The 27,442-nt window shown below is 44.3% G+C and overlaps 1 protein-coding gene across 2 annotated transcripts in view; it reads right to left on the bottom strand.

Moving 5' to 3' along the window:
* Positions 1-5,869: 5,869 nt before the first annotated feature.
* The window catches only part of PDHA1 (pyruvate dehydrogenase E1 subunit alpha 1), a 42,811-nt gene continuing 21,238 nt past the window's right edge, over positions 5,870-27,442 (bottom strand). For both annotated transcript variants that reach the window (XM_089683902.1, XM_089683903.1), the window contains 5 exons: positions 24,609-24,764; positions 23,736-23,807; positions 23,500-23,567; positions 14,591-14,699; positions 5,870-6,412 (listed from right to left, as the gene is read on the bottom strand). In XM_089683902.1, coding sequence (XP_089540028.1) covers positions 6,248-6,412; positions 14,591-14,699; positions 23,500-23,567; positions 23,736-23,807; positions 24,609-24,764 — 570 coding nt within the window. In that variant the 3' untranslated portion in view covers positions 5,870-6,247. The remainder of the gene's footprint in view (positions 6,413-14,590; positions 14,700-23,499; positions 23,568-23,735; positions 23,808-24,608; positions 24,765-27,442) is intronic.

Raw genomic sequence — 27,442 nt, 5'->3', positions numbered from 1 at the left:
GATGGGATGCCACAAGATCCATGTCCGGTATCCCCCTGCAAAGGCAGAGCTAATGGGACCACTCGCCATGATCCAGCATCTGATGGGTGAGGTAACCTGCTTGTCAGATTTTTGACCCCTAAACAATGCATGGCGGACAAAGCCAAAAAACACCTTTCTGCCCATCCCAGGATGTGAGACACTTGCAGCGCCGCAGCTGCACTCCTCGTGCTCCCTGGTAAAGAACATACGCCACAGCGGTGGCGTTGTCCAACTAGGCCCTGAGCAGCAGACGCTTAAGGCAATCTGTCCAGTGCGACTGCCTGAAGCTCCAGGACATTGAAGGGAGTCGAGCCTCCTCCAGAATCCAGTGATCCTGTGACCCAAGACTGCTCCCCAACCCAACAGGCTGGTATCCATCGTGTCTACTTTCCATCGAAGGGGAAGGAAAGACATTCGGTGTGTACAGCCGGAGGCTGCAACCACCAAAGAAGTAAAGCCCCCGTTAACTGCTCCAAGAGAATCCAAACCTCAAGGAAGCAGAAGACCCGTTGCATGGATAGTGTTTCCTTCTGCAGTGGTCCTGTATGATCCTGGACATATGGAACCGCCTCAAAGATAGCTACCATCAGACCTAAACCCTGCCTGCAAAACCACAGAGGGGGCCATTAGCAAGACAAGAGCTACCGACCCACCAATCAGAGCTTCTGGAGACTGTTCAGTGGGAGGAACACCTTGGCCTTCCCCGATCAAGCATCAGCCATAGATATTTCAAGTGCAGGGATGAGGTCAAAGTAGACTTCATGAGTTTCAGATCCAATTAAAGTCCTGCAGGACACGCAAGGCAATCTCCACCCATCCAAAGATAAGCGAGTCTCTGCATGCAAAAGCAAGTCACCCAGTAGACCGATCATAGCGATCCCTCATTGCCTCAGCAAGGCCAGTACCAGGACCAAAACTGTGAGAACACCCAGAGATCAAAGGCCTGAACGAAGGGCAGCGCTACAAAGCAATAACGTGCATCCCTGATAGCAAAGTGTAGGTCAACACTGATATCCCTTGCAGATAGAGACCTGCAGGTAAGATTCCTTGACGTTGTGGAGGCCAGAAAACCCTCCTAGTGCAGGGAGGCCACCACAAAATCAAATGGATTCCAATCTGAATTTGTGACCCTATGCAAAGGAATGCAGCGCCTTGAGGCCCAGGTATGGTCGAACCACGTCCATTTCAGGGACTGATAAAGCGGAGACAAAACCCCAAAACTACTCTAAGGCATCGGGACAATCACTCCTCGAAAAGCAGATCCCAAAGAGTCCCGTACAGGGCCCACAGGTGCACTAGTGAGAGCTGCAGGGGAGTGAAAAAACCCTGTCTGGCAGAAACATTTTTAACCCCTTCTCAACCAGAGAAAAAAATTCACATACCCCTTGTTAGGGATGAGGGAGGCCAATGAGCCCGCAAAGACGATTCCCCCACCATCTGGAAATGAGTGGAGTCAAACCTTTCCTCTGAGGACTGAGCCCTCGGCAAGGATTCAGGGCCTGGGAACTTTGCTTATGTGCCAAATGTCCCAGATGGGTAGGTCCACCCAGCTTTTTGAAAGTCTGGTCACTCGACCAATACTTGAGCCACAGCACCACTGCCAAAATGGAAAGTTTGAAGAAAGGTGGGGCTGCGTCAAGGGATGCGTCACAATCAAACTTTAATCCCAGGACCAACCGGTCTGCTGGTCGTTTAACTTTGTAAATAGTTACAAAATTATTAAAAGTTCTGCCTTAACCTCTTGGCGCCGGCCGCAAGCAAATGTGCGGCCTCCCGACGTCTGGGCCTTGACGCAGAGCGGCTGCACATTTGCGTGCAATTAAGAAAAACATATGTGCTGAGAGTGCGCGCCCTGCGCACTCCCAGCACACGTCCAGTTCTCACGGAAAGGTCCCGATCTCCTCTTGCGATTGGGACCTTCCCCGATCATGTTACAGCGAATCACGGCAGTCACATGACCCTAAAACCCTACCCCGCCTCCTGAAACCCTTAAAGGGCTGGGAGGCACCTGCGCCAAGGGGTTAAGGACTAGTCCTCCGCTCCCCGTTAACAACTAACACCTTTAGGGAGCAGGTACCTGCTCACACTTCCGCAGCAATCACCTAGGAGATCGGAAGTGGAAGTTGTCCTCCCCCCCCCCCCCTCTCTCTTCCCGTAGTCTTCTGGGACATGTGACAGGTCCCAGAAGACTATGGGACCATTCACAAAGCGCAGTGATAGTTACGCATATGCAGTGAGCATCAGGCTGTGAAGCCGCAAGCTGTTATAGCCGGGTACCCACACAGAAGATGCCTGCGCCGGGAACACAGGGTGGCTGGTAAAATGGGCTGCGCGGGGGGGGGGGGGGGGGTTGGGGGGGGTGTTACCGTGGGATTTAGGGACAGGTGTCTGTTTTTTTTTTTTAAAAGTCAGCAGCTACAGTTTTTGTCCACAGGTCCAAACATACCCCACAAACAATTAGTGCATTCACCAATGGGGCACAGGAGCGATGGCAGATAGCATCCTGTATGTGGAGGAAATGCGGACCACAGATACCACAGGGCAACCCAGTCCCCCCATAGCTGCGGAGAGAGGCATTTGGCTCCCATCAGAAGCCCAGTTTGAAGGAAGGGGAGTTTGGAGGACACTGGCAAGATGCTACCTCAGAGTAATCCAGGCTACTACAGTCACCACATAGCCCACTGAAACAGCGGATGGAGCACCCGCCCCCAACCTGAAGGGGACAGAGGGCACAGCAAATACACCCCCCAGCTCCTCACAGAATGCAATCATATGTTAATTTACCTTTTTTTTTTTCCATGTGTGCGTGTAACCCCGCCCAGCCAGGGATGTGCACCAGCCCGCCAGGTAAAGGCACAAGTAAGGGTGAATGGCTGCTTGTAAGTGGGTGGGTGCTGCAGCCTGTTCCTACCAGGAAGAAGGTCTCGGCACTCAGGCGGCATACAAGGGCAAAGCCCACAAGTAAAATGGTGGCAGTCCTGCCCCACTCCAGTAGGCCGCAAAGGCGCAGCCTCGAGTACTGGTCGGCATGACCATGTGGCATGCGCGCCATCGGGGGAACCTTTGTGTGCAACCCAGACTGCATCGCAAACACTGCCCTCCAAGACAAGTCCCACTGAGGCAGCCAATTTAACACATGTACAGGAGACAGGAACCCACCAGCTGTCAGGAATCACAGGCACAGCCCCAGGGAGACTAGCAAAACCCGTTCACACGCCTTCTCCCCCACAGCTCTAAAGCATACCCAGATATGGAAAAGGGGGAGAACCCACCGACAGGTATACCTCGGTACCAGAGGACCCCAGGGGCTGCCCGTCCTGCTGACAGTGTACGTAACAGAGGCTGAATTACTTGCCTCAGGTGAGCCCCAATTTCCCCTGGCGGGGGGGGGGGCGATATTGCGGACTAACCATCCAAGCCTGAAGGGAAGGAGGGAACCCCACAGGACCGACAACTGCAGGGTGTACCGGCACCCCACACCGCGTCCGGAGAAGGACGGGAGGGGGCAGTTCTACTTATCGATCCAACTGGAGCGTGCAAGTAAGGCTCCCGTGACAAATCCTCCTCTCCACCAAAGTAGGAGGGCTGTTGGCCTGGGTAACACTGACAGACTATAGGCACCCAATTATGTGTCCCTGCGGTCCAGGGTGGGGCATAGTTGCGGCCAACCGAGTTGTGTTTATCAATGAACTAATGAAAATGGCATTTTACTAACGTGGTTGATAATATGTAATGGCTTTCCTGGAATGACAATTATATTACATATATTTTGATATACCCATCTTACAAAGTAGCTCTAATATACCAAAATTGGGGTATTGAAGTGTTTCTCATGCTCTAACAGAAGCAACTATAAGAGGTCCTATCATTTGAAAAGGGTCTCCCATCAACGTTCCCTTGTACTGCAAAGACGAAGAAACAACGCTTTCTGCAAACAGGAGTCTGCTTTTAGTTTCATTTGAACTCTGTAAAAGAGGCTGGGTTCTTCACAATTTATATTAATCTTTTCTATGTTCCGTACCACCATCCTGTTTGTTTATGGCCTATCCTTATAAATCACTTTCATTTCACTCACCATATATCCCTTTCCCACAATCTACACACCCATCAACACTTTTACAGTATCTCAACATTATTGTGTATAATTCACCAAGTCTTATCACAGTATTGTAAATCAGAGCCAATGCATTGAATTTTGTTGCAGTAGTTTTCTTGGGATTGAGTCAAAAAAATATATACAATGCATAAATCTGAATTGTGTTCCGTTTTTCTAACATTTCTGCCAGGATTACGGAGTTTGAGTTTTATGCTGTAATATCGCATATTACCTTTCACAACCTAGTTCTCAAGGCAATTTCTCTATATATGTTCACCTCTACCTGGCTGTAAATCACTAAAAAGTGCCCTTTTGGTTTGGTTTGGTTTTTCAGTACACAATGGCAACAAGTTATAAAATGCATTTCCAAACTTGCATAGAGTTAGTTTACATAGAATTTCTGTACTAAACGTGCACTGTCATTACTCCATCTTGTATTCAAATTTATAATAAAGTTGATTTTTTTTTTTATAGAGTGGTTTCATTTTCTTCAAATATTTATATAGCATCAATATTCAAAACTGCTATGTGTACAGCAGAATACAGGGGTGATCAGTTCATGCTTCATATCATTGCAAGCAAAAAAGGTGACCATACTTGGGCCTATTTTCTGTCTAATAAATTGGTAGATCTTAACATGCTAATAACCAACCAGTTTTTAGGGCCTGAAGGCCAAGGCTATACAGTCAAGTGGCCCCAGTAGAATTATAATTCCAAGCATTAGTAAGTTATAAAAAAAGTTACACTGGTCCAACTTGGACAAATGTAGCTATGTATACACACATTCCTAACTGATGTCCCTTGAAGCTACTAAATTAGGCAAAGCTGCTTCAGTGATCTCCACTTGCTTTCTGGTCCCACACCAAATGACTGCTCTTCTGCACTGTGAACACAGGAGGATGGCCGCTTGGCATGGGTGCCATTCAGAGAATATTTTGCGTTTCCTGAATAAATGCAAAGCATTATCTGGAATAGGTGGAGAGCATGATGTTTCTGCCCTGCTTCTCCACCTTGTCCAAAAAGTGCTTTCCTTCATTCAGAAAATGCAAAGCATTCTCTGAATGGGGCTGTGCTGAGAAGCCAGCATCCTGCCTTCAGTAAGCAGAGGTGCAGCTGCTCGGCATGGAATCCAGAAGCAGGATGGCTGAATTTCCAGCTTCAAGGGGCATGAGCCAGGTATGGTACATACGTAGTGTCATTGGTTCAAGCTGGACCATTTTAATTATGCATAAATTATTGATATTCATTAAAACTGTTCAGCTTTAAAAATGTTGATTACTGGAATTGTCATACATGTACTCCTTTTTTGGTAGCGCTGAAGCCTAGCTTAAACACTCCCATATTTTCTAGAAATTCCTATCCTGGCTAGTTTCCTAGGACATTCCAGCCGTTAAGACGCTAACCCCCAGCATACCAAGAGCCTGCGTCTCCCTCTTTCAAAAGCCGCATATGCAAAGTGCACTCTCCTTCCCACTGTTAGCAGTGATGAGCTCAGCCTTTGCTACTTTAGGGAAGCTTTTGCAAATACTAGGGTGAACAGAATACTGTAGGACTATGCCAAACTTAAGATGAAATATGAAAACTCGCCCCCCCCCCCCCCCAGTCTCCATTTGTAAATGTGTATAACCTATTTTCTCATAATCAAACTAAATAGGATACCAAGTTTGGGCTGTATATATTATGAGAAAATGATGCACTGATTTAGGAGTTATAACAGAAAAGTTATATAGGAAAAATTACAGTAAAAATAACTCAAGGCCAAATTTTAATGACTGCAGAATGCAAACATGGTAAGACACATGATTAGCTGTCTGTACACACTTAAAACCAGGAGAGTTCCTATAAATTACTGTTCAGTAATGTACTGAGGATAGAATACGATGCTATAATAGACACTGGAGTTTCTTTAATGTGTCACCAGAAGAATCTAAGGCTATTGGCAGACTTAAATCTTTCCAACCACTTAGAAGTCCATCTGCTTAGAATAAAATGCTTGAAAAGGACTACCTGCTCCTTTATCCCAGTAAAGTGGGGAAAGGTTACACGAAGCCACAGTCCTCATTGAAGGGGTGACAGAGTAACAGACATATGAGTATATGGTACACATACAAAGACTAGGAGTACTGATGTTTAGCTGACAGATTTGTATTTGATCCAGGGGTTTGCACCCCGTACGTCAAACGGTGCTTCATTATGATAAATATGGTATCCTAACTCCTCCAGAGGGGGCTCAGGGTCGGTGGTGGCAAACTGAGCAGCTTCTTCTATTTCTTTCCGCACCTCGACATCGATTTCCTGCAAAATATCAGGTGTATTAGCAACAGAACTTATATGTTTTGTCTACAGAAAAGATTTGATATTTATTGAAGTCATTAGATTGATGAGGCTCATTATTATAGTCTGAAATACACTGTATTTGTCTCCTTGTTTTTCAAGGACTGCATACTGAAAGAGAGCTCCCAGAATTTTAATATCTAAACTATTTCCTAATCAAAATCTCACTGCATGTTAAACACTGTCAAAAACACTTACAGAAACCAGTATAACCAAGGACCCTGCATTTCTCTATGCATCCAATTTTGGCCCACTGTTGGACAGAATAAAACGTGATTTCAAACAAACACGCTCACTTTAACATGGATCAGAAGAAGCAGCTCCTTTAAACTGACAATTCTCCCCATATACTATACTTACAGTTGTGTTCAAAATAATAGCAGTGTGTTGAAAAAAGTGAATAAAGCTCAAAATCCTTCTAATAGCATTTATTTCCATACACACAAATGCATTGGGAACACTACACATTCTATTCCAAATCAAAACATAAAGAAAAATTTATCACATTTGTTTTGTTCCTCTAAAAAAATTGAAGAAAAGTGAATATTAGACTGTTCAAAAAAATAGCAGTGTTTGTATTCATCATTAAAAACGCAAACATTCACTATATATTCACATATATAAACTGAAAAATGTTTGAAGATTTTGCTTTCCTTTGAATCACTTAATATTTAGTTGTATAAGCACTGTTTCTGAGAACTGCTGTACATCTGTGTTGCATGGAGTCAACCAACTTCTGGCACCTGTGAACAGGTATTCCAGCCCAGGATGATTGGACTACATTCCACAGTTCTTCTCTATTTCTTGGTTTTGCCTCAGAAACTGCATTTTTGATGTCACCCCACAAGTTTTCTATTGGACTAAGATCTGGGGCTTGGGCTGGCCACTCCATAAATATCAATCTTGTTGGTCTGGAACCAAGATGTTGCACGTTTACTGGTATGTTTGGGATCGTTGTCTTGTTGGAACACCCATTTCAAGGGCATTTCCTCTTCAGCATAAGGCATAATGACCTCTTCAAGTATTCTGATGTATTCAAACTGATCCATGATCCCCGGTATGCGATAAACATCCCCATATCATGATGCTTGCGCAATCATGTTTCACTGTCTTCACAGTGTACTGTGGCTTGAATTCAGTGTTTGGGGGTCGTCTGACAAACTGTCTCCGGCCACTAGACCCAAAAAGAACAATCTTACTTTCATCAGTCCACAAAATGTTGCGCCATTTCTCTTTAGGCCAGTCAATGTGCTCTTTGGTAAATTGTAACCTCTTCAGCACGTCTTTTTTTCAACAGTGGGACTTTGCGGGGGCTTCTTGCAGATAGCTTGGCTTCACATAGGCGTCTTCTAATTGTAACAGTACTCACAGGTAACTTTAGACCTTCTTTGATCTTCCTGGAGCTGATTGTTGGCTGAGTCCTTGCCATTTTGGCTATTCTTCTATCCATTCGAATGGTAGTTTTTCACTTTCTTCCACGTCTTTCAGGTTTTGGTTGCCATTTTAAAGCATTTGCGAGCATTTTAGCTGAGCAGCCTATCATTTTCTGCACTTCTTTATATGTTTTCCCCTCTCCAATCAACTTTTTATTCAAGGTACTCTGTTCTTCCGCCTTACTCAAACTCTCCAACAACCTGCTAACCAAAGCTAATGGCCACTATTCAGTGCTCATACTCCTCAACCTCTCCGCGGCTTTCGACACAGTCGACCACCTCCTCCTCAGAAAACTACACTCCCTTGGCCTCAGAGATTACGCTCTCTCCTGGCTCTCGTCCTACCTATCACAACGCTCCTTCAGCGTTACCTATAACGCTACCACCTCCCCCTCACTCCCCCTCTCTGTTGGGGTCCCTCAAGACTCTGTCCTTGGGCCCCTTCTCTTCTCCATCTACACCTCCCTTGGCCAACTGATACACTCTCACGGCTTCAACTACCACCTCTATGCCGACGACACGCAAATCTATCTCTCGACCCCTCGCCTCACCCCCTCAGTCTCCGCCCGAATCACAAGCCTACTGAACGACATAGACTGGATGTCGCTCCACGTCCTTAAACTGAACCTCTCCTAACCCCAGAAACCACTAAGCAGCTCATCCACTCCCTCATCATATCACGACTTGATTACTGCAACTCCCTCCTCACTGGCCTGCCTCGCCACAGGCTATCCCCGCTTCAGTCGATCCTGAATACGGCAGCCATACTCATCCACCTTACCAACCGCTCCGTTTCCGCCACCCCCCTCTGCCAATCCCTTCACTGGCTTCCGATTGCCCAACGGATCAAATTCAAAATCCTAACACTGACATACAAAGCTGTCCATCATACTGCCCCAAACTACATCACCGACCTAATATCCAAGTACCACCCTACACGCACTCTCCGCTCCTCACAAGACCTCCTTCTCTCTAGTTCTCTAGTCTCCTCCTCCCATGTCCACCTCCAGGACTTCTCCAGGGCATCACCCATACTCTCGAACTCCCTATCCCAATCCATCAGACTATCACCTACTCTCCTCTCCTTTAGGCACACCCTGAAAACCCACCTCTTCAGGGAAGCCTACCCCACCCGCTAATTCCCGACCTCCTCCACTCTTCCTACCACTCCATCCCCCACAGCTATTTCCTCCTGTACCACTATCCCCTCCCTCCTAGATTGTAAGCTCCAAGGAGCAGGGCCCTCGAACCCCTCGTGTATCGCATTGTATTGTTATTGTACTGTTGCATGTTCTGTCTCCCATTGTAATGTACAGCGCTGAGCAAACTGTTGGAGCTATATAAATGATGTATAATAATAATAATTTACTAAAACTGGGGCACAGAGAATCTGGTGCTGCTGTGCATAGCAACCAATCAGCTTCTAACCTCAGCAATAAAACCTAGAAGCAGATTGGTTACTACGCACAGCAGCACCAGATTTTGTGTGCCCCAGCTTTTAATAGATCTCCCCCATGGTATCTTGCATTAATTGACTTCCTTGGACCCTCTCTGTCAGTCTGGAACACCAATGAGTCATACATTTTTCTTAATCTATAACCTGCTGTTGAATCAGACCCAGAATTCACCTCTCCTTCTGAAGAGGGATTCCGAGCTGGGAATCCAATTGACGATCCAGCAAAAGTAGAAAATTCAGTACTTTGCTCACAAATCTTCTATCGCCAAGGGAATCCAAGGGATGGGATACAATATTGTATTAAGGTGGCACAAAATACCTTATATGTTACACAATATGAATCATTTAATCCCAAAGGTAGGTCGGTGTTGCAATAGTGAACCTGGGAACCATGTCACATTTTCTGGTCTTGTTAAAAACGTCAAACCTTCCTGGTTGATGTGACTGCTAAGATCAAATAGCTTACCTGGTGTACCTGAGCTACAATCTGGCTGCATGCTTTCTACATCTAACAGAAAGACGTATTTCCAAGTACAAGGCGTCCCTCGCGATCCATATATTAAACACAGCAGAAGCCTGTACCCCAGGTTATGGAAAACACTTTTCTCACCTACTAAATTTGTATGGTATACCAAAATGACCTAGATTCCTGTCATGCAAGATCTCTCTTCCACCCTACAACTCTGAGGAGAAGCTTCGCACAACAGAGACCGTGGCAGTATTTCACGATCATGAATCATTACAGAATTCCAGCACCCCATCAAGACAACTCTGGCTTAGTGGATTGACGCCATAGTGCATATTAAGCTCTTGGCACAGGCCGCAAGCAAAAATGCGGCCTCCCAGTGTCTGGGCCTTGACCCCCAAACGGCCACACATTTGCGTGTAATTAAGAAAAACATATGTGCTGAGAATGCACGCACTGCGTGCTCCCATCTCACGTCTGGTACTCATGGAAAGGTCCCGATCTTGTTTTGCGATCAGGACCTTTCCCGATCATGTGACCGCCGTGACAGCGAATCACGGCAGTCACATGACCCTAAAACCCCACCCCACCTCCCAGCTTCTGGAACCCTTAAAGGCCTCGAGGCGCCGGTGCCGAGGGATTAATATACATCCCCCAGGGAGGATCCCCGGCTTGCACCTCCTACTGCTCTTCCCTGATTTTTTTATGCCCGTACTTCATACTTGTTTCCTTATCATTGCAATCCCTACTCTGATTTCTGAGGATCTCACCTGGTCTCTGAATTCTTCCTTCCTGATCAATAAGGCACAACAGTGCTTATATTTTCTGAGGAAACTTAAAAAATCCTGTCTGTGCTACAGGATATTGGAAAATTTTTATCATTGTACTATTGAGAGCATCCTCACAAGCTGCACCTTATTGTGGTACAGCAGCTGCACTGCTTCAGACCACAAAACCCTTCAGAGGGTGGTGAAAACCACCCAACAAATTATTGGTGTTCAGCTTTCCACCTTGGAGGATATTTATAAAAAAAAACGCTGTGTACAAAGGGCGAGGGGCATCATTAATGATGCCTCTCACCCTAATTATGGACTGTTCATGCTCCTTCCATCGAGCAAAGGATACAGGTTTCTCAGAGCCTGTACAAATAGACTGAAAAATAGTTTTTTTCCTGTGTCTGTTAAAGCATTGAACAGCTAATCATTAGACAAGATTGCATTACTGTATATTTTATTCACCATTGCATTACTGAATATTTCATCCATTAATGCACTACTCATTGCACCGATTATGGTATTACTATATATCCTATACCCCAATTTTTGTTATATTGTTATTTATTGTAAATGGGCCATTTATGCACTTCTGGCTGAATGCTGACTTTCATTGGCTCTGTACATGTACTTTGCACAATGACAATAAAGTTGAATCTAATCTAATCTACTCACACTTGGATAATACAGGACTCTCACTGCCCCCTCTTTTTTGTGATGTTATATACTTTATTTTAGATCGGCTGAATAAGAGATGGTGTATGACACAACAAAATATTTAGAATTGAAACATAATTATTTTTCTCCCAGGTATACTGTATTTTGGTACTACTCTGATACCATTGCTTGTTTTGTTATTTTTTTGTTATTATTATTATACAGTATTTATATAGCGCCAAAGGGTATGCTCAGCGCTGTACAATAGCGAGGGGGACAGAACATGAGACAAGACAGAAACAATACAATACACGAGGGGTTCGAGCTTACAATCTAGGGAGGGGAAAGTGGTACAGGAGGAAATGGCTGTGGGGGATGGAGTGGTGGGAGGAGTGGAGGAGGTCAGTTGTTAGGTGAGGGTGGGGTAGGCTTCCCTGAAGAGGTGGGTTTTCAGGGTGCGCCTGAAGGTGAGGAGGGTAGGCGACAGCCTGATGGATTGGGGTAGGGAGTTCCAGAGGATGGGGGAAGTCCTGGAGAAATCCTGCAATCGGGCGTGGGAGGAGGAAATCGGAGCTAGAGAGTAGGAGGTCCTATGAGGAGCGAAGGGCACGGGTAGGGTAGTATTTGGGTATCAGGTCGGTTAGGTAGTTTGGGGCGGTGTTGTGAATGGCTTTGTAGGTCAGAGTTAGCAGTTTGAATTTGATGCGCTGGGCAATCGGGAGCCAGTGAAGGAATTGGCAGAGGGGGAAGGCAGATGTGGAGCGGTTGGTGAGGTGGATGAGTCTAGCCGCTGAGTTCAGGATAGACTGGAGTGGGGATAGCGTTTGTTTGGGTAGGCCAGTGAGAAGGGAGTTGCAGTAGTCCAGGCGTGAGATGATGAGGGAGTCTACGAGTTGTATAGTAGTGTCTGGGGTGAGGAATGTGCGTATCAGGGAGATGTTGCGAAGGTGAAGCCTGCATGATCTTGATAGTGATTGGACGTGAGGTAGGAAGGAAAGGTTCGAGTCCAGGGTGACACCCAGGACTTTGGCATGTGGGGTGGGAGTGATGGTGGCGTTGTTAGTAGTGATGGAGAGGATGGGGGGGGGGGGGGGGGCGCAGGCTGGGGGGAAAATCAGGAGCTCCGTTTTGGACAGGTTTAAATTTGAGGAAATGGAGCGACATCCAGTCTGATATGTCGTTCAGGAGGTGGGTGATGCGGGCGGAGAGAGAGGGGGTGAGATGGGGGATGGAGAGGTAAATTTGTGTGTGTCGTCGGCATAGAAGTGGTAATTGAAGCCGTGGGAGTGTATTAGTTTGCCAAGGGAGGAGGTGTAGATGGAGAAGAGAAGGGGCCCGAGGACAGAGCCTTGGGGGACTCCGACAGAGAGGGGAGAGAGGGGGAGGTGGCAGTGTTATAGGTGATGCTGAAGGAGCGTTTGGATAGGTAGGAGGAGAACCAGGAGAGAGCAGCGTCCCTGATGCCAAGGGAGTGCAGTTTAGTAAGGAGGAGAGGGTGGTCGACTGTGTAAAAGGCCGCGGAGAGGTCAAGGAGCAGGAGGACAGAGTAATGGCCATTAGCTTTGGCGGTTAGCAGGTCGTTGGTGATTTTAAGTAGGGCAGTTTCGGTGGAGTGTAGGGGACAGAAGCCAGACTGTAGAGGATCAAGGAGGTTATCAGTGAGGTGGGCGCTTAGGCGATTGTAGGCCAGGCGCTCAAGGAGCTTGGAAGTGAATGGTAGCAGGGAGATGGGTCTAAGGTTGTTCAGGTCAGTAGGGTCAAGGGAGGGTTTTTTGAGTATGGGGGTGATGTGCGCATGCTTTAGAGGGGAGGGGAAAGTGCCAGTGGAGAGGGAGAGATTGAAGATGTGGGTGAGGGAGCGAATGATGGGAGGGAGTGACTGGAGGAGCTGTGAGGGGATAGGGTCCAGGGGGCAGGTGGTGAGGCGGGCTTCGGTGAAGACCTTAGAGACCTCCTCAGGGGTAGCTGGGCTGAAGGAGTGGAGCATTGGGGAGGCGATAGTGTGTGGGGCGTTGGGCATAGTGGGGGGTAGTGTGGCTATGAGGTCGGAGGAGGGGAGGGTTGAGGGGATGATGGAGGGCGGGGGGCTGGGTGGAGAGGTAGATTGTGAGTTGACAATGTCCTTACGGATTGCGTCAATTTTGTTTTGGAAATGATTGGCAATCTCGTGGGCGGTGAGAGAGGTGCTAAGTGGAGGTGGGGGGGGGAGAGAGCAGGGATTTGAAAGTGGAGAAGAGCCAGCGAGGACAGGTGGAGAGGGTGTTGATAAGGGTTATGAAATAGGCTTGCTTGGTGGCGTGGAGGGAGGTGGTGTAGGTGAGGAAGGCGGCTTTGTAGAGGGAGAACGCGCAAGGGGATCTGTTACGACTTGATTTACACAAGATGTAATGGTTTTCTGCCATTTTTTACATGTTTTCTCCTGTATTGTGTACAGTTATAGATAAGTGTATAAAACTTTTTCAGAACAAAAAAAAAAAAGTTCTGGATTCCACATGGCTCTAAAGGTTCCTAGACTTTGGATGGGGCTGCCAGCCATGATCCCAAGAGCCAGCCACTAAATGCTTGTTATGCAAGTCTGTAAATTTACAGCAGGCCAACTTGAAAGTTCACGCTTAAGGAGATAGTGGAAGAAAGGCACTGCAGATGAGTTTGTAAATCCATTATAAACTCCTAAATACTTTGCAAACTCAAGTTTGAAAATCGTTGCTGAATTTTAAAAAGAAAAAACCTCCAGCCTCCCAAACCCTCAGGTCATGGCCAAAATCTGCACAGACCTGCAGCAGCTTCCCAAAGCCTTATGTCACAGCCAAATCTCCAGGCATTCTGAAAGGCAAAGCTTTGAAAGTTGCTGGTGAACCCAGCCCCACACATTCCAAGTGGTCCATTACCAAGATGGGCAACCTCACTCCCCAACAGCAAAAGGCATTAAGGTAATAGGTGGCGTGCAAGCTTCGGTACTAAAAGGAAGCACCTGTGCTTGCCTGTCATAGTGGCCTGGTATTAAGTGTGACAGGGAGGTTTAAAGGCTGCTGCGGATAGGTGTAGACACTTCTGGGTACTTGCACTTTATCCCTCCTTCACAATGTCTTTAGATGGCCCAGATCTATCCACAGAACTACAGCAAGCAAGAATCTGCAATGAGGTGATCTAAATACTCTAAAACGTACATAGAGAATCAACTTTTTTTCTGCAACAAAACTGGACTTTTACATTACATGTATTCAAATAAGTTAAATAGCACATTAGAAGAAAAAACAAAATAGATCTGCTAAATAATATTAAAAAAAAAAAAAGCACACACACAAAAAGATTTTGGTAATGTGGATCTATGCAACATAGGATGAAACCAAATACCTTCAATTCCTCTACGCTGGATAAGTTGTTGTTTAACATCCTGTCCTTTAGAAGAGTTATTGGGTCACTCTTACTCCTCACCTCCTGAATTTCTTCTCTTGTACGGTAACTGGAAACAAATATAAAGCACTTGTTTAAACATAAAAATCATAAGAGGACCTATCATAAAAAAAAAAATTACACTTTATGAGCGAAGAAGTGCAATACATAGGTATTACCAAATCACAACACATTACTGAGTAAGAAAGTCTAAAATAACTACAAAGCTCTTTCTTGCCACAAATCAAAAATTGGATTTTTTTTTCTACATACTCACCTGTAAAATCCATTTCTTGGAGTACATCTCGGGACACAGAGCAGGTTATTCATGACTATGTCAGTTATATGCCACCTATAGGTGAATGGACGCTGGTCAACCAATCAGAGAGAAAGTCCTCCCCTTTAAAACCCCTCCTATACAGGAAGTACTTCATATTTTTTTTAGCAAGAAATGAAATTCCAGAAAAAGGGAAGGAACCCCTTTGTCACATGATGCACTCCAAGAAATAGACTGTACAGGTATGTAGGAAAAAATATTTTTTTTTAACCATACATCACAGGGCACAGAGTAGGCTATTCGTGACTATGTGGGATGTCCTAAAGCAATACAAATAAACTCTGAAGGGTTAGTGACACCATGATAGCCACCTCCATCAATCCCCCAGGAACAACTTAGCCGTTTATAAAACGCTGCGGCCAAAGGCCGAATCCTCCACGGCTCTGACATCCACCTGGTAGGACCTTGTGAATGTATGAACTGAAGGCCATATAGTGGCCTCGCAAACCTGAGCAACTGAGCAATGCCCCACACTCCTAGTAGAGTGTGCTCTCATCCGGAAAGGTGGGTGGGACTTTATGCTTCAAACCACAGGCTTGAATGATTAACTGGTAGATCCAATACGAAATAGCTGCTTAGGATGCCGCTTGCCCTTTCCTAGGCCCATCTGGAAGCACAGAGTATTCAACTTCCTGATTTGTGCTGTCATTCCCAGGAAGACCCTTATAGGTCTACATGGTGGTTTCTGCAATACTGCCAAGATCAAGTTCAGGTCCCAAGGACATACCAGCTGACTGACAGGAGACTCTCTGGAATGAAATAGCCAACGCTGAAACCTGGCCTTTAATAGTACCAATAGCCAACTTATTTTCCAGACCTGATTGGAGAAAATACAGGATCCTACCAAACACAAAATTTCCAAACCCAAGAGGCTGGCATCGGTGGTTACTAACTTCCATGCCACCGGCCAAAAGTATCTCCCTTTCTCCAAATTCTGACCTACCAACCACCAATTCAAGCTCCACAGTACACTATATGATCAAAAGTTTGTGAAGTTTGTTAAACAGGCCATTCCAAAACCATGAACATCGATACACAACTGAACAACACTTTGGGGATATAATAGGTTCCACTGGAAAGCGAGTCTGGGAATTTGGCCCATTTAGTAAAAAGAGCACTTATGAGATCTAGTACTGATGTTGAACGAGAAGGTCTGGCACGCAATAGGCCTTTGAGTATATCCCAAAGATTTTCAATAGGGCGGAGATCAAGGCTCTGTGAAGGCAACTCAGGTTCCTCCACACGAAGCTCATCAAACCATATCATTTTGGACTTGACTTTTGGGCACAATCAGGTCCTAAAACTGTCATCACAAGGTTGGAAGCACACAGTTGTTTAATATTTCTTTGTATGCTGTAACATTAACAAGAACTTTTATTGGAAACACCTGCATTCAATAATTAGGAGGGAGTGTTGTATGATTTTTGCCATTTTCTGTAGAAAGTGAGATTATCAGGCGTCCACAAACTTTTGATTATATAATGTACCTCAGGGGACAAAGGCATGCAGCAATCTAGAGCTGGAACTTTCTTGTTCTAAATGGAGAGAATGTTGCATTGTAATGGTCTGGAGTAAAATTGCGCATAGGGAACTGTCTCGAATGAGGACACCATCTTCCCCAGCAACCTCATGCAGAGATGAATCGAAGGATACCTTCTTGCCCTTAAACTGCAGACCTGCTCTCTGAAGGCACAGCACCTTTGCCTGAACTGTGTCTAGGACCAACCCCAAATACTCCAGGCTTTGTACTGGCTCCAGGGCTGAAGTTGAGCACCCAGCCCAGATGTTCCAGAATATGCACCATAAGGGTCACATCTTTCTTCAAACCTAGAGCAGTCTGACCTCTGAATAATAGTCTAGAAAACCCACAATCGATACACCCAGAGTTCTGAGCAGCCCCAATACTGGAGACAAAACTTTTGTAAATACTCGAGGAGCAGTGGCCAGCCTGAATGACACGTAGTCACGGCGGTCACATGATCGGGAAAGGTCCCGATCGAAAGAGACCGGGACCTTTCCGTGAGTACCGGACATGTGTGCTGGGAACGTGCAGGGCGTGCGCTCTCTGCACATATATATTTTGTATATTGAACGCAAATGTGCGGCCGCTCTGCCTCTAGGCCCAGACACCGGGACGCCGCACATTTGTGTGCGGCTGGCGTAAAGGGGTTAAAGCTTTTCTATACTTTGTGCACTTAGGCAACTTTTACATGTGAGTGTGCATTTGGATATATTTTTTGGCAATAAAATGTTTTAAAGTTTTACACACTATGTGAAGTCTTTTATTTATAAGGTAAATTGGTGGTGAGAAGTATACTCTGAATGCAGCGTTAACAGCTGAAATCCATCAAGTTGATCTTCAGTGTCCACTGTGGGCCCAAAAGTGCAGTTAGACCAAAATTAGTAATATGTGAGGTCGCACTACTGGGGGTGAGCAGACATCTGGTGGTGGAATTAAGTGTTCTTGCATGGCAAGACCACTTACTGTTATCTCACATATATATTCTTATTATTATTATAGCCAAATTTACCACTCTAACTCCTCCCACAGTTTTTACACTACATAGACGGTAATATACCGAAACGTGCGGATTGTTCCCGATTGGTGTGCTATTACTTTGTGGAACGTTTCGTTGAATGGTTCACGAAATATCGTTTTTGTGGTGAAATTGGTCCCATAAGAATGAATGGCGGAATGTTCAAAACTAGAGTGGGAGCCGCCCACTCCAGTTGTAAACTACTGGTGCAGGCAAGAACACTTCACACAACTTCCCCAGAAATGGTAGCTTTTCTAGTTTAGTGTTGTCCTCCAAATTTAATGGCTTCATTCCATATCTGTCAGAATTTTGCCCAGTAAGTACAAAATTTAAGTCCTCATGAACACTGGACGTTTTCAGAACGCTGGTAGCGCTAACGGTGTAAAGTCACATTGAAAATGTGTGTTTTTCAGTTTTTTTAAGCATTTTTGCATTAGCATTTAGCGAAGTTTTGCCACATTTGCATTTTTTTTTAACAAAAAAATATTTTTTTTGGTCAAAAAAGTCCAAAAACGCCAGTTTACCGCGTTTTTGCCACGTTTTTCAGCATTAGAGCATTTTTACAGCTAAAAACCTTCTCTAGAAACCCACTAGTCCTGGGGTTTTTTTTCAGCCAAAACAAAACGTTGATTACAGTCTATGTGTACATGGACACATAGGATAACATGCTGGGGGGTTTACTAGCTGTAGAAAAAAAAATGTCAAATGCCAAAAACAGCCGCTGTAAAAACATCCAGTGTGCATGAGGACTAAAGCTGAACTCCAAGTACCAAAAACTCATTTAAATATATTCCTAGCCATACAAGATGTAAATCTACTTTGAGTGCACCAAATGCCTTTGCACACCAAGATTCAAATAAAAATTGCATGGCTCCTGTGGACAATGGGGCTATTTACTAAAACTGGAGAGTGCAAAATCTGGCGCAGCTCTGCATAGTAACCAATCAGCTTCCAGGTTTTAGGGTTCATTTACACTGCAGCTGATAAACTCACGTTTAGGAACTTCTCTGCATTTTTTTCAGCAGCCCCTGAACTCTCCCTAATGTTTTCCTATGTGTCCATGTACACTATGTTGTTTACAGTCGTTTACAGGCAGTTGAGTTTACAGTTGTTTTTTTGAATGCACCAAACTTGCGTTTAGGAGTAGATTTTATCAGCGTTTCAAATGCCAAATGCTTGTAAACGTGTGTAAACGCATTTAACCGCGTTTATAAGTGTTTGCGTTTATAAGCGTTTTTTTAACTGTTCCATACCCAAATGCTGTCCAAAGCCTTTTTTTCATCATCAGAAATGCATGCAAAGTGTTTTCCATGTATTCAAATGGACTCTGTACACCAAAAAATGGTAGAACGTGCTGCATTATGCTCATGATGGGATCCATAGTGAAGATAACCAGAAAAGACAGGTCATCTCAACACATACTGCTCTCTCTGCTTCTGCTCCCTCTATTTCTCTCAAAATGTCTGAAATAGTTAATTTTTTACTGTTTTTCAGTGCATTCTGGGCATTTTGGAAGGTCTCCTGAGGTTATCTTAAAAAAACGCTTCTAAATGCAAACGCGCATAAACGTGGTATGCAAACGTAGCTAACAGACGTTTTTTAACCTACGTTTTCCAGCAGTCAGTTTCCATCGTTCAGAAGTGTTTTCCAAACGTCCCGTGTACGTGGAGCCTTATTGTCAAAGCTTAACTGAACAAGCTGAAGTTAGAAGCTGATTGGCTACCATGTACAGCTGCACCAGATTGTAAGTGCTCCAGTTTTAGTAAATCTAAATGTCTGCTTATCCCAAAGTTCAACCCATTAAGCAGGAATTTCCCAAAATTCAAACTGTGAATGACCAGCATAACGGTTAGAATTTGGAAAAATTCAAACCCATATTAACCACCTCCCGCGCGCCATATAGTAATATGACGGGGCGCAAGGTGGTTCTCTCATTCTGGGAGGACTTCATATGACGTCCTCCCATTCTCACTTCGCATGTGCGGCTCAGGGAGCGTGCAGCGTGGTGATCAGCGATGCGCTGTGTCCCTTGGACACAGCGGATCACCGATCACGGAAACAGCCGAAGATGTCGGCTCGGTCATGTGATCAGCTGTCTCCAATCACAGCTGATCACATGTAAACACGGAAATTCCGGTTATCGGCATTTCTCTCCTCTCGAGCTGTCACGCTGACAGCTCGAGAGGATAGGAGAGTCGGTAATCGGCTTTCCGCGGAGCGGACATGTACACTGATTATCAGGGCACTGACGATCAGTGTGCCCTGATGATCAGTGTAGCCCCAGCAGTGCCACCTGTCAGTGTCCATCAGTGCCTTATGTCAGTGCTCATCAGTGCCTCGTGCCAGTGCACATCAGTGCTACATATTAGTGCCTACCAGTGCACATCAATGCCACATATCAGTGCCCATCTGAGCTGCCTTTCAGTGTCGCCCATCAGTGCCAGTCAGCGCCGCCTAACAGTGCCAGTCAGCGCCGCCTAACAGTGCCAGTCAGCGCCGCCTAACAGTGCCAGTCAGCGCCGCCTAACAGTGCCAGTCAGCGCCGCCTAACAGTGCCAGTCAGCGCCGCCTAACAGTGCCAGTCAGCGCCGCCTAACAGTGCCATGTATCAGTGCTGCCTTTCAGCGCCCATCAGTGATGCCTGTCAATGCCCATCAGTGCCACCTACCAGTGCCTCATCAGTGCCACCTATCAGTGTCCATCAGTGCAGCTTATCAGTGTCCATCAGTGCAGCTTATCAGTGTCCATCAGTATAGCATCATTAGCGCACATCAGTGAAGGAGAAAAATCACATCTCAGCATTAAATAAAATGTAAACATAAAGCTGCCAACATAAAATATCCACATTCAGATAATCTAAAATCATACATGTAAAGCGCTATCCTCAGTGTTCACAAACATAGGTACAGTGCTGTGAAAAAGTATTTGTCCCCTTCTGGATATAATTTTTGCATATTTGTTACACTTAAAAGATCAAACAAATGTTATTATTTATTACAGGTACTTACATAGCGCTGTCAATTTTCGCATCACTTTACATATATTATATATTCACATCAAATTCATATCACACATCCACGAATTTTAATAACCCGAGTAAATACTAAATGCAGATATGAAATGATGATTTCATTTATTAAGGGAAAAAAGCTGTCCAATCCAGCCTAGCCATATGTGAAAAAGTAATTGCCCCTAAACCCAATAACTAGTTGTGCCACCCTTGACTTTTGGGCAAATATTCTGTGGACCGATGAGACAAAAGCTGAACTTTTTGGAAGGTGTGCGGTTACATCTGGCATAAAACTAAGAAAGCATTTCATAAAAAGATCATACCAACAGTCAAACGTGGTGGTGGTGGTAGAGTGATGGTCTGGGGCTCTTTTGCAGCTTCAGGACCTGGATGACTTGCTATAAATGATGAAATCATGAATTGCAGTTGTTGCCGCCATGGGTGGCACAACTAGTTATTAGGCTTAGGGGCAATTACTTTTCCACATAGGGCCAGGCAGGTTTTTTCCCTTAATAAATTAAATCATCATTTAAAAACTGCATTCTGTATTTACTTGGGTTATCCTTGTGTAACATCAACATTTGTTTGATGATATGAATCATTTAATTGTGACAAAAAAAAAAAAATCAAGAAAGGTGCAAATACTTTTTCACAACACTGTAATGTCCCTTTAAATCTACAATACATCATGTGCAATTTATGCTCGAAAAAGTCCCAATATTTAAAATTTTAACTCATCAGTCCAGAGCACCTGCTGCCATTTTTCTGCACCTCAGTTCCCATGTTTTTGTGCATAGGACATGGAAACATAGGAACTGAAGTGCAGAAAAATGGCAGCAGCTGCTCTGGACTGCGGAGTTAAAAATTTAAGAATTGGGACTTTCAAGCATAAATTGCACATTTAGAGTAACTGAGTTCCTATGTTTCTGTGCATAGCACATGGAAACAAGGCTAAATGACTCAACTATGCACAAAAACATAAGAAACTGGGGTGCAGAAAGAAAAACGTAGGCGCAATGAGGTCCAGTGAGTCAAATTTTTAAATATTTGGCTGTAGCAGAAGACAGTTTGTTTGCCAAGAGCTGGAGAACGGCATAATGAGTGTCTAAAGGCAACAGTAAAGCATGATGGAGCTTCCTGACAAGTTTGGGGCTGTAATTCTGCAACTGGAGTTAGAGATTTGGTTGGGATCACTGGTGCCCTTAATGCGGAGAAATACAAATTTATTCTACGGCAGGACGACAGCCCCAAACATGCAGCCAATGTCATTAAGTACTATCTTCAGTGTAAAGAAGAACAAGGAGTCCTGGAAGTGATGACCTTCATAGAAAAACAGGCTTGCCATGCAGGTAGAGGGTTACTGCTTTGTTCAGTTTTTACAGCTGAAGCTCTCCAGCCAGAACCAGATCACTCACTTTTGAAATACACAGACATGTTACCAGTCACAAGTTAAACCATGGACAAGTATTGATCATTCATTATTTGTCCTGGCTTACAATAACTCCTTTACCAATTTTTAATGAAGTAAAGGAGAACGAAGTTGAAAACACTGTGAGCAGGCAGGCTCTTTATTGAACCTAGTATGCAATAAAACAAAAACGCACCCGCCTGTCTGCGACTTTCTTTAAAATGCACATGGAGCTGCATGTGCACAGCTCAACATACATTCTTGCCACACCTTGGTGCCAGGATGTATGAACCCCTATTTATAATAAAAAAAGGGTCAAAAACGGTGAGGATTTCATAGCCAAATACACAATCACCAGCAAACCAAGGATTTCCAAATGAAATCCAAAGGCTTTTATTGCAGAAAGATCACATCAAAAAAGAACAAGTGCAACGTTTCGGAGCCACAGAAGACCCCTTCGTCAGGCATGTAACACCTGCCACTGATGAGCCCTGTTTCCAGGAATGTGTGTGATGGGAATAGAGACAAGGATTTCATAGCTGCCTGCATCCCCATTGTACTGTAGATGTTTCCCCTCACTACCAGTCTACGTAGCCACTGCCAGTGAGATAAAAATCTACCTACTGAAGAGAAAGAAGGCAATAAATACAAGACAGAGATTCTAATACTTTAAACTCAATTCAAAGGAAAACATTGTTTTACTTGAAATACCACTTTAAGGCCACAGAGTCAATTGCTTTTAGTCATGCTAGCAAATCAACATGCTTAGTCTATGATGTAGCCCACAGACATAACTGACATGTGTGCTTGTTGATTGTAGGCAGGCTGTACATGCCAAACAAACGATCTCGGGTAAAAAGGGATCGGATGTATTTGAAAAACTTGTCTGATCTCTATTGATCAATCCGCTCCAGTAGACGCCAAATACACAGCTTGGTTCTCAGACAGACAGGAGCATATAATAATTATTCTCTCTCTCTCTCTCTCTCTCTCTCTCTCTATATATACACACACACACATCAAACAAAACCAAATGTAAATAGGTATATGCAAAAACACAAGCTGGCAAAATCGCATCAACAACTTTCAAGTCACTTGTACAATATAAGCTGACTGAAATGACACTATACTGTACCTTCACAGCACTGCCTAGACCAGCCTTCCTCAACCAGGAATCTGTGCAATTCTAGCTTTCTTCCAGAGTTTGTTAGGGGTTCCTTGAGGAATGGGTAATTTCTTTATCAGATAAGTGACCACCAGCTCCAATGATCTAAGGAGGGATTCTTCTCGCTGACCACCATGCTTGTGTACCATGAGCTGTGAATAGTAAAATTACTGGCAGGAATTCTCTGAGACCTGAAAGTTATACCAAGCTTTCCTCTGTGTCAAAAAAGGGTTGAGAAAGGCTGAGCTACACAGCAGAGGGCAGTGGTGGGTTGAATATGTACAATAGCACAGTACCACATCTCACCGAGAGCATTATGTGCCTCGGCACAGCCACTAAGCTCTTACTGAATGCTGCAACAATGGTTCCAGCAATAACCTTGCCACTCCTATTGCCACAGTACATGCATTTACCTAATTCCAGGGTCACTCATACTATGTCCATGGTAACGATAGGTCTGAAGCTCCATCAGAATAGGTCCCTGCAAAGAAAAAAGCAAAAACAAAAGAATTTCAATCATTACAATTACAAATATTTACATTTCCATACCCAATGTATAACAACACACATTTTCAATATGCTTTTATAATACAGATAGATGAAATATCGACACATTTATTCATAACGAAAAAGATATACAGACACATACCTTTCCAGATCTGCAATGATCTGCAGCAAACTTAGTAGCTTCTCTGACACAAAGCACGTCCATACCATCAATCTGCCAAAATATGACAGTTAGTATTTCTTACAAGTTCTAAGCCAAGGATTTTTAAAGCAGAACTATAAGCAAAACCTTTTTTTTCATTTTGGATATAGTAAGGGGGGGTTATATCCCGTCTTTTTTGCCATCTGTAAGATTTACCTTAACTTCCTGTCCCATAGCCAAAACAGTCCCTGCAAATTAAGGGAATCCCTTGGGTCCCCCGGGTTACCAGAACTAGTGTCCTCATTGGAAGATTTCCCCTCTTACTTTTCTGGAGACAACCCAAAATTTGGGATTTTCTTTTACTTTCACTTTGAAGGATTATGGTAAACAGAACAAAATCAAGTGAATCTCTCTAATGGGGAGACAGCAATAAGAACCTAATAGGAGTTCTAATCCATCTCCACTCTGCCCAAAACTAAAGGAAGAAGTTCTGCCTTTAGTTATACTTTAAACTGGTACTAAGCTAATAATTCAACAAATACTACAAAGGCTGTGTAAAGAAAAATCATTTGAAAGCATGCAATACCAATTTATTCTGTGATGACTAATCTCATTATAGAAAAGTGGAAGGCAAAAACATGTTTCGTTCAAGAGCCAATCCTTAAAGATTAGCAGTCAGGAGACCTCTACGGTTAGTGACAACAGAAGAAAAAGTTCAAACTGAACACCAGTGTGGTGAGAAGGCAGGCAAACTGGTAACTCTTGGTATTAAGTCCGAACCAGTTACAGAAAAACAACAAACTAGAAAACAACAGGAGAATGGTTCACAAGCTTAAAATAGGATCCTATGACACCCAATAAAGTGATGCTCACCCTGAGGCCAGGGATATAGTCTCCACGCTTGTAGTAGTCTGTGCTGGCTGCAGCCCTTTCTACAGAGGTACCCATTCCATATCTATTGTTTTCACATATGAAGATACATGGCAATTTCCAAAGAGCTGCCATGTTGTAGGTCTCAAAAATCTGACCCTGTAAAACAGAAAAAACAAATGCATCTCTATTAACAATACATGTTAATTAAAAAAGTGTTAAGAGAATGTACACTGACAATCAAAGCAAGAAGGCAGAACATTCGTGACAAAACTTAGTCCAAACCTTAAAATCTAATCAGTCTCAATTTAAATATAAAATACATAAGTGGAGGTAAACATCAGTGGAAACTGCCATGTCAAAACAATTAGTATATCCAGAGATATATGTTTTCTGTAAAAGTCCCCCTCCAAACGTCAAATGACTCTTTTTTGTGTTGGGCAGCCCATTACCCAATGACAGGAATATACAGGGGCTGCCATGTTATGGTCGCTATGATGACCCTTTTGGCTTTGATATTTTCAGTCACAGACAGAACACACATGCAGATGAAATTAGAAATAAGTCTGAAGTCCTTATTTGCATAAAACTGTGCCAGGTCAGAGACTCAAAGTTTTGACAACAAAGATTTAGCATGACAGCCAAATATCTAGGATAACTCAGCCATTGCAGTCTCTGTGTTTCTTAAAGTACACCATTCCTTTAAGGCAGGGCTCAAAATTTCCACTTGCCGGCTTGCATTTTGCGAGTGGAAATAATGTGGGGGCGAGTGTGTCCAGAGATGGAGCCAGATAGGAGTGGCGGTAAAATGCACTTTTCCCTGAGAAAAATCCTTGCCTTGTTCTGCCAACATTCCTCTAGTGCCTTTTCCTCCCCCTGCTCACCTACAATGTTTTGCCTTCTCTCCCCTCATCTTTCTCCTTCCTTCCTCCCTCCTGTTGGTTGCTTTGGGTGCACTACTCACTTTTTGCCTAATATTTGTGGGTGGCACGGATTAGCACAGTATAGGCATCCTATTTTTGTGGCATGGGATAGGGAACTGGGGCATGAGATAGGAAAACTGCGGCGGGCTTACCACAGCACACTGGGGCAGATGGCGGCACCAGAGAACGGGACTCTGATGGGGACATCTGATGTAAAGGGGATTCTGAAGGGGACACCTGATGTAAAGTGGGAATCTGATGGGGACACCTGTGTAAAGGGGAATCTGATGAAGACACCTGTGTAAAGGGGAATCTGATGAAGACACCTGTGTAAAGGGGAATCTGATGAAGACACCTGTGTAAAGGGGAATCTGATGAAGACACCTGTGTAAAGGGGAATCTGATGAAGACACCTGTGTAAAGGGGAATCTGATGAAGACACCTGTGTAAAGGGGAATCTGATGAAGACACCTGTGTAAAGGGGAATCTGATGAAGACACCTGTGTAAAGGGGAATCTGATGAAGACACCTGTGTAAAGGGGAATCTGATGAAGACACCTGTGTAAAGGGGAATCTGATGAAGACACCTGTGTAAAGGGGAATCTGATGAAGACACCTGTGTAAAGGGGAATCTGATGAAGACACCTGTGTAAAGGGGAATCTGATGAAGACACCTGTGTAAAGGGGAATCTGATGAAGACACCTGTGTAAAGGGGAATCTGATGAAGACACCTGTGTAAAGGGGAATCTGATGAAGACACCTGTGTAAAGGGGAATCTGATGAAGACACCTGTGTAAAGGGGAATCTGATGAAGACACCTGTGTAAAGGGGAATCTGATGAAGACACCTGTGTAAAGGGGAATCTGATGAAGACACCTGTGTAAAGGGGAATCTGATGAAGACACCTGTGTAAAGGGGAATCTGATGAAGACACCTGTGTAAAGGGGAATCTGATGAAGACACCTGTGTAAAGGGGAATCTGATGAAGACACCTGTGTAAAGGGGAATCTGATGAAGACACCTGTGTAAAGGGGGAAGTTAATGTAAAGGGGGATTCTGATGGGGACACCTGATGTAAAGGGGGATTCTGATGGGGACACCTGATGTAAAGGGGGATTCTGATGGGGACACCTGATGTAAAGGGGGATTCTGATGGGGACACCTGATGTAAAGGGGGATTCTGATGGGGAAACCTGATGTAAAGGGGGATTCTGATGGGGACACCTGATGTAAAGGGGGATTCTGATGGGGACACCTGATGTAAAGGGGGATTCTGATGGGGACACCTGGTGTAAAGGGGGATTCTGATGGGGACACCTGATGTAAAGGGGGATTCTGATGGGGACACCTGATGTAAAGGGGGATTCTGATGGGGACACCTGATGTAAAGGGGGATTCTGATGGGGACACCTGATGTAAAGGGGGAATCTCATGGTAAAACCTGATGTAAAGGAGGATTCAGATGGGGACACCTTGTCTAAAGGAGGATTCTGATGGGGACACCTGATGTAAAGGGGGATTCAGATGAGACACCTGATGTAAAAGACACCTGATGGGTGTTTATTTATTTTTTAGTTTTGTAACTGTATTCTGCATAACACATTTAACAGTGTCATTTAATGAGACAATTTACAAGGGTGTGTTTAGAGGCAGAATTAGGGACAGGGCAGGGTAGAGGCTGGGTGGGGCAATTGGTGGGAAGTAACTCTTAAGGTCTGGCTAGTAGCTCAGGACTTTTAGCTCTGCTTTAAAGGAAATAAAATATTGATTAGAGGCTTAAAAGCAGATGTTATAGAAAAAAAAATGTAAGTATTAAAAAAAAAAACCGCAAAAAAAAAAAAACAAGTGGTCAAAAATACTGCTACAGGGCAGAATGGATGTACAAAATCACATATATAAACATGATTCGAGTT

This window comes from Staurois parvus, unplaced genomic scaffold (genome assembly GCF_062004578.1).
Source record: "Staurois parvus isolate SC_StPar_1 unplaced genomic scaffold, SC_StPar_1.0 ptg000327l, whole genome shotgun sequence".
Classification (NCBI taxonomy): Eukaryota; Metazoa; Chordata; class Amphibia; order Anura; family Ranidae; genus Staurois; species Staurois parvus.
The sequence above is the reverse complement of the archived record's forward strand: the minus strand, read 5'-3'. Positions and strand labels throughout refer to the sequence as shown.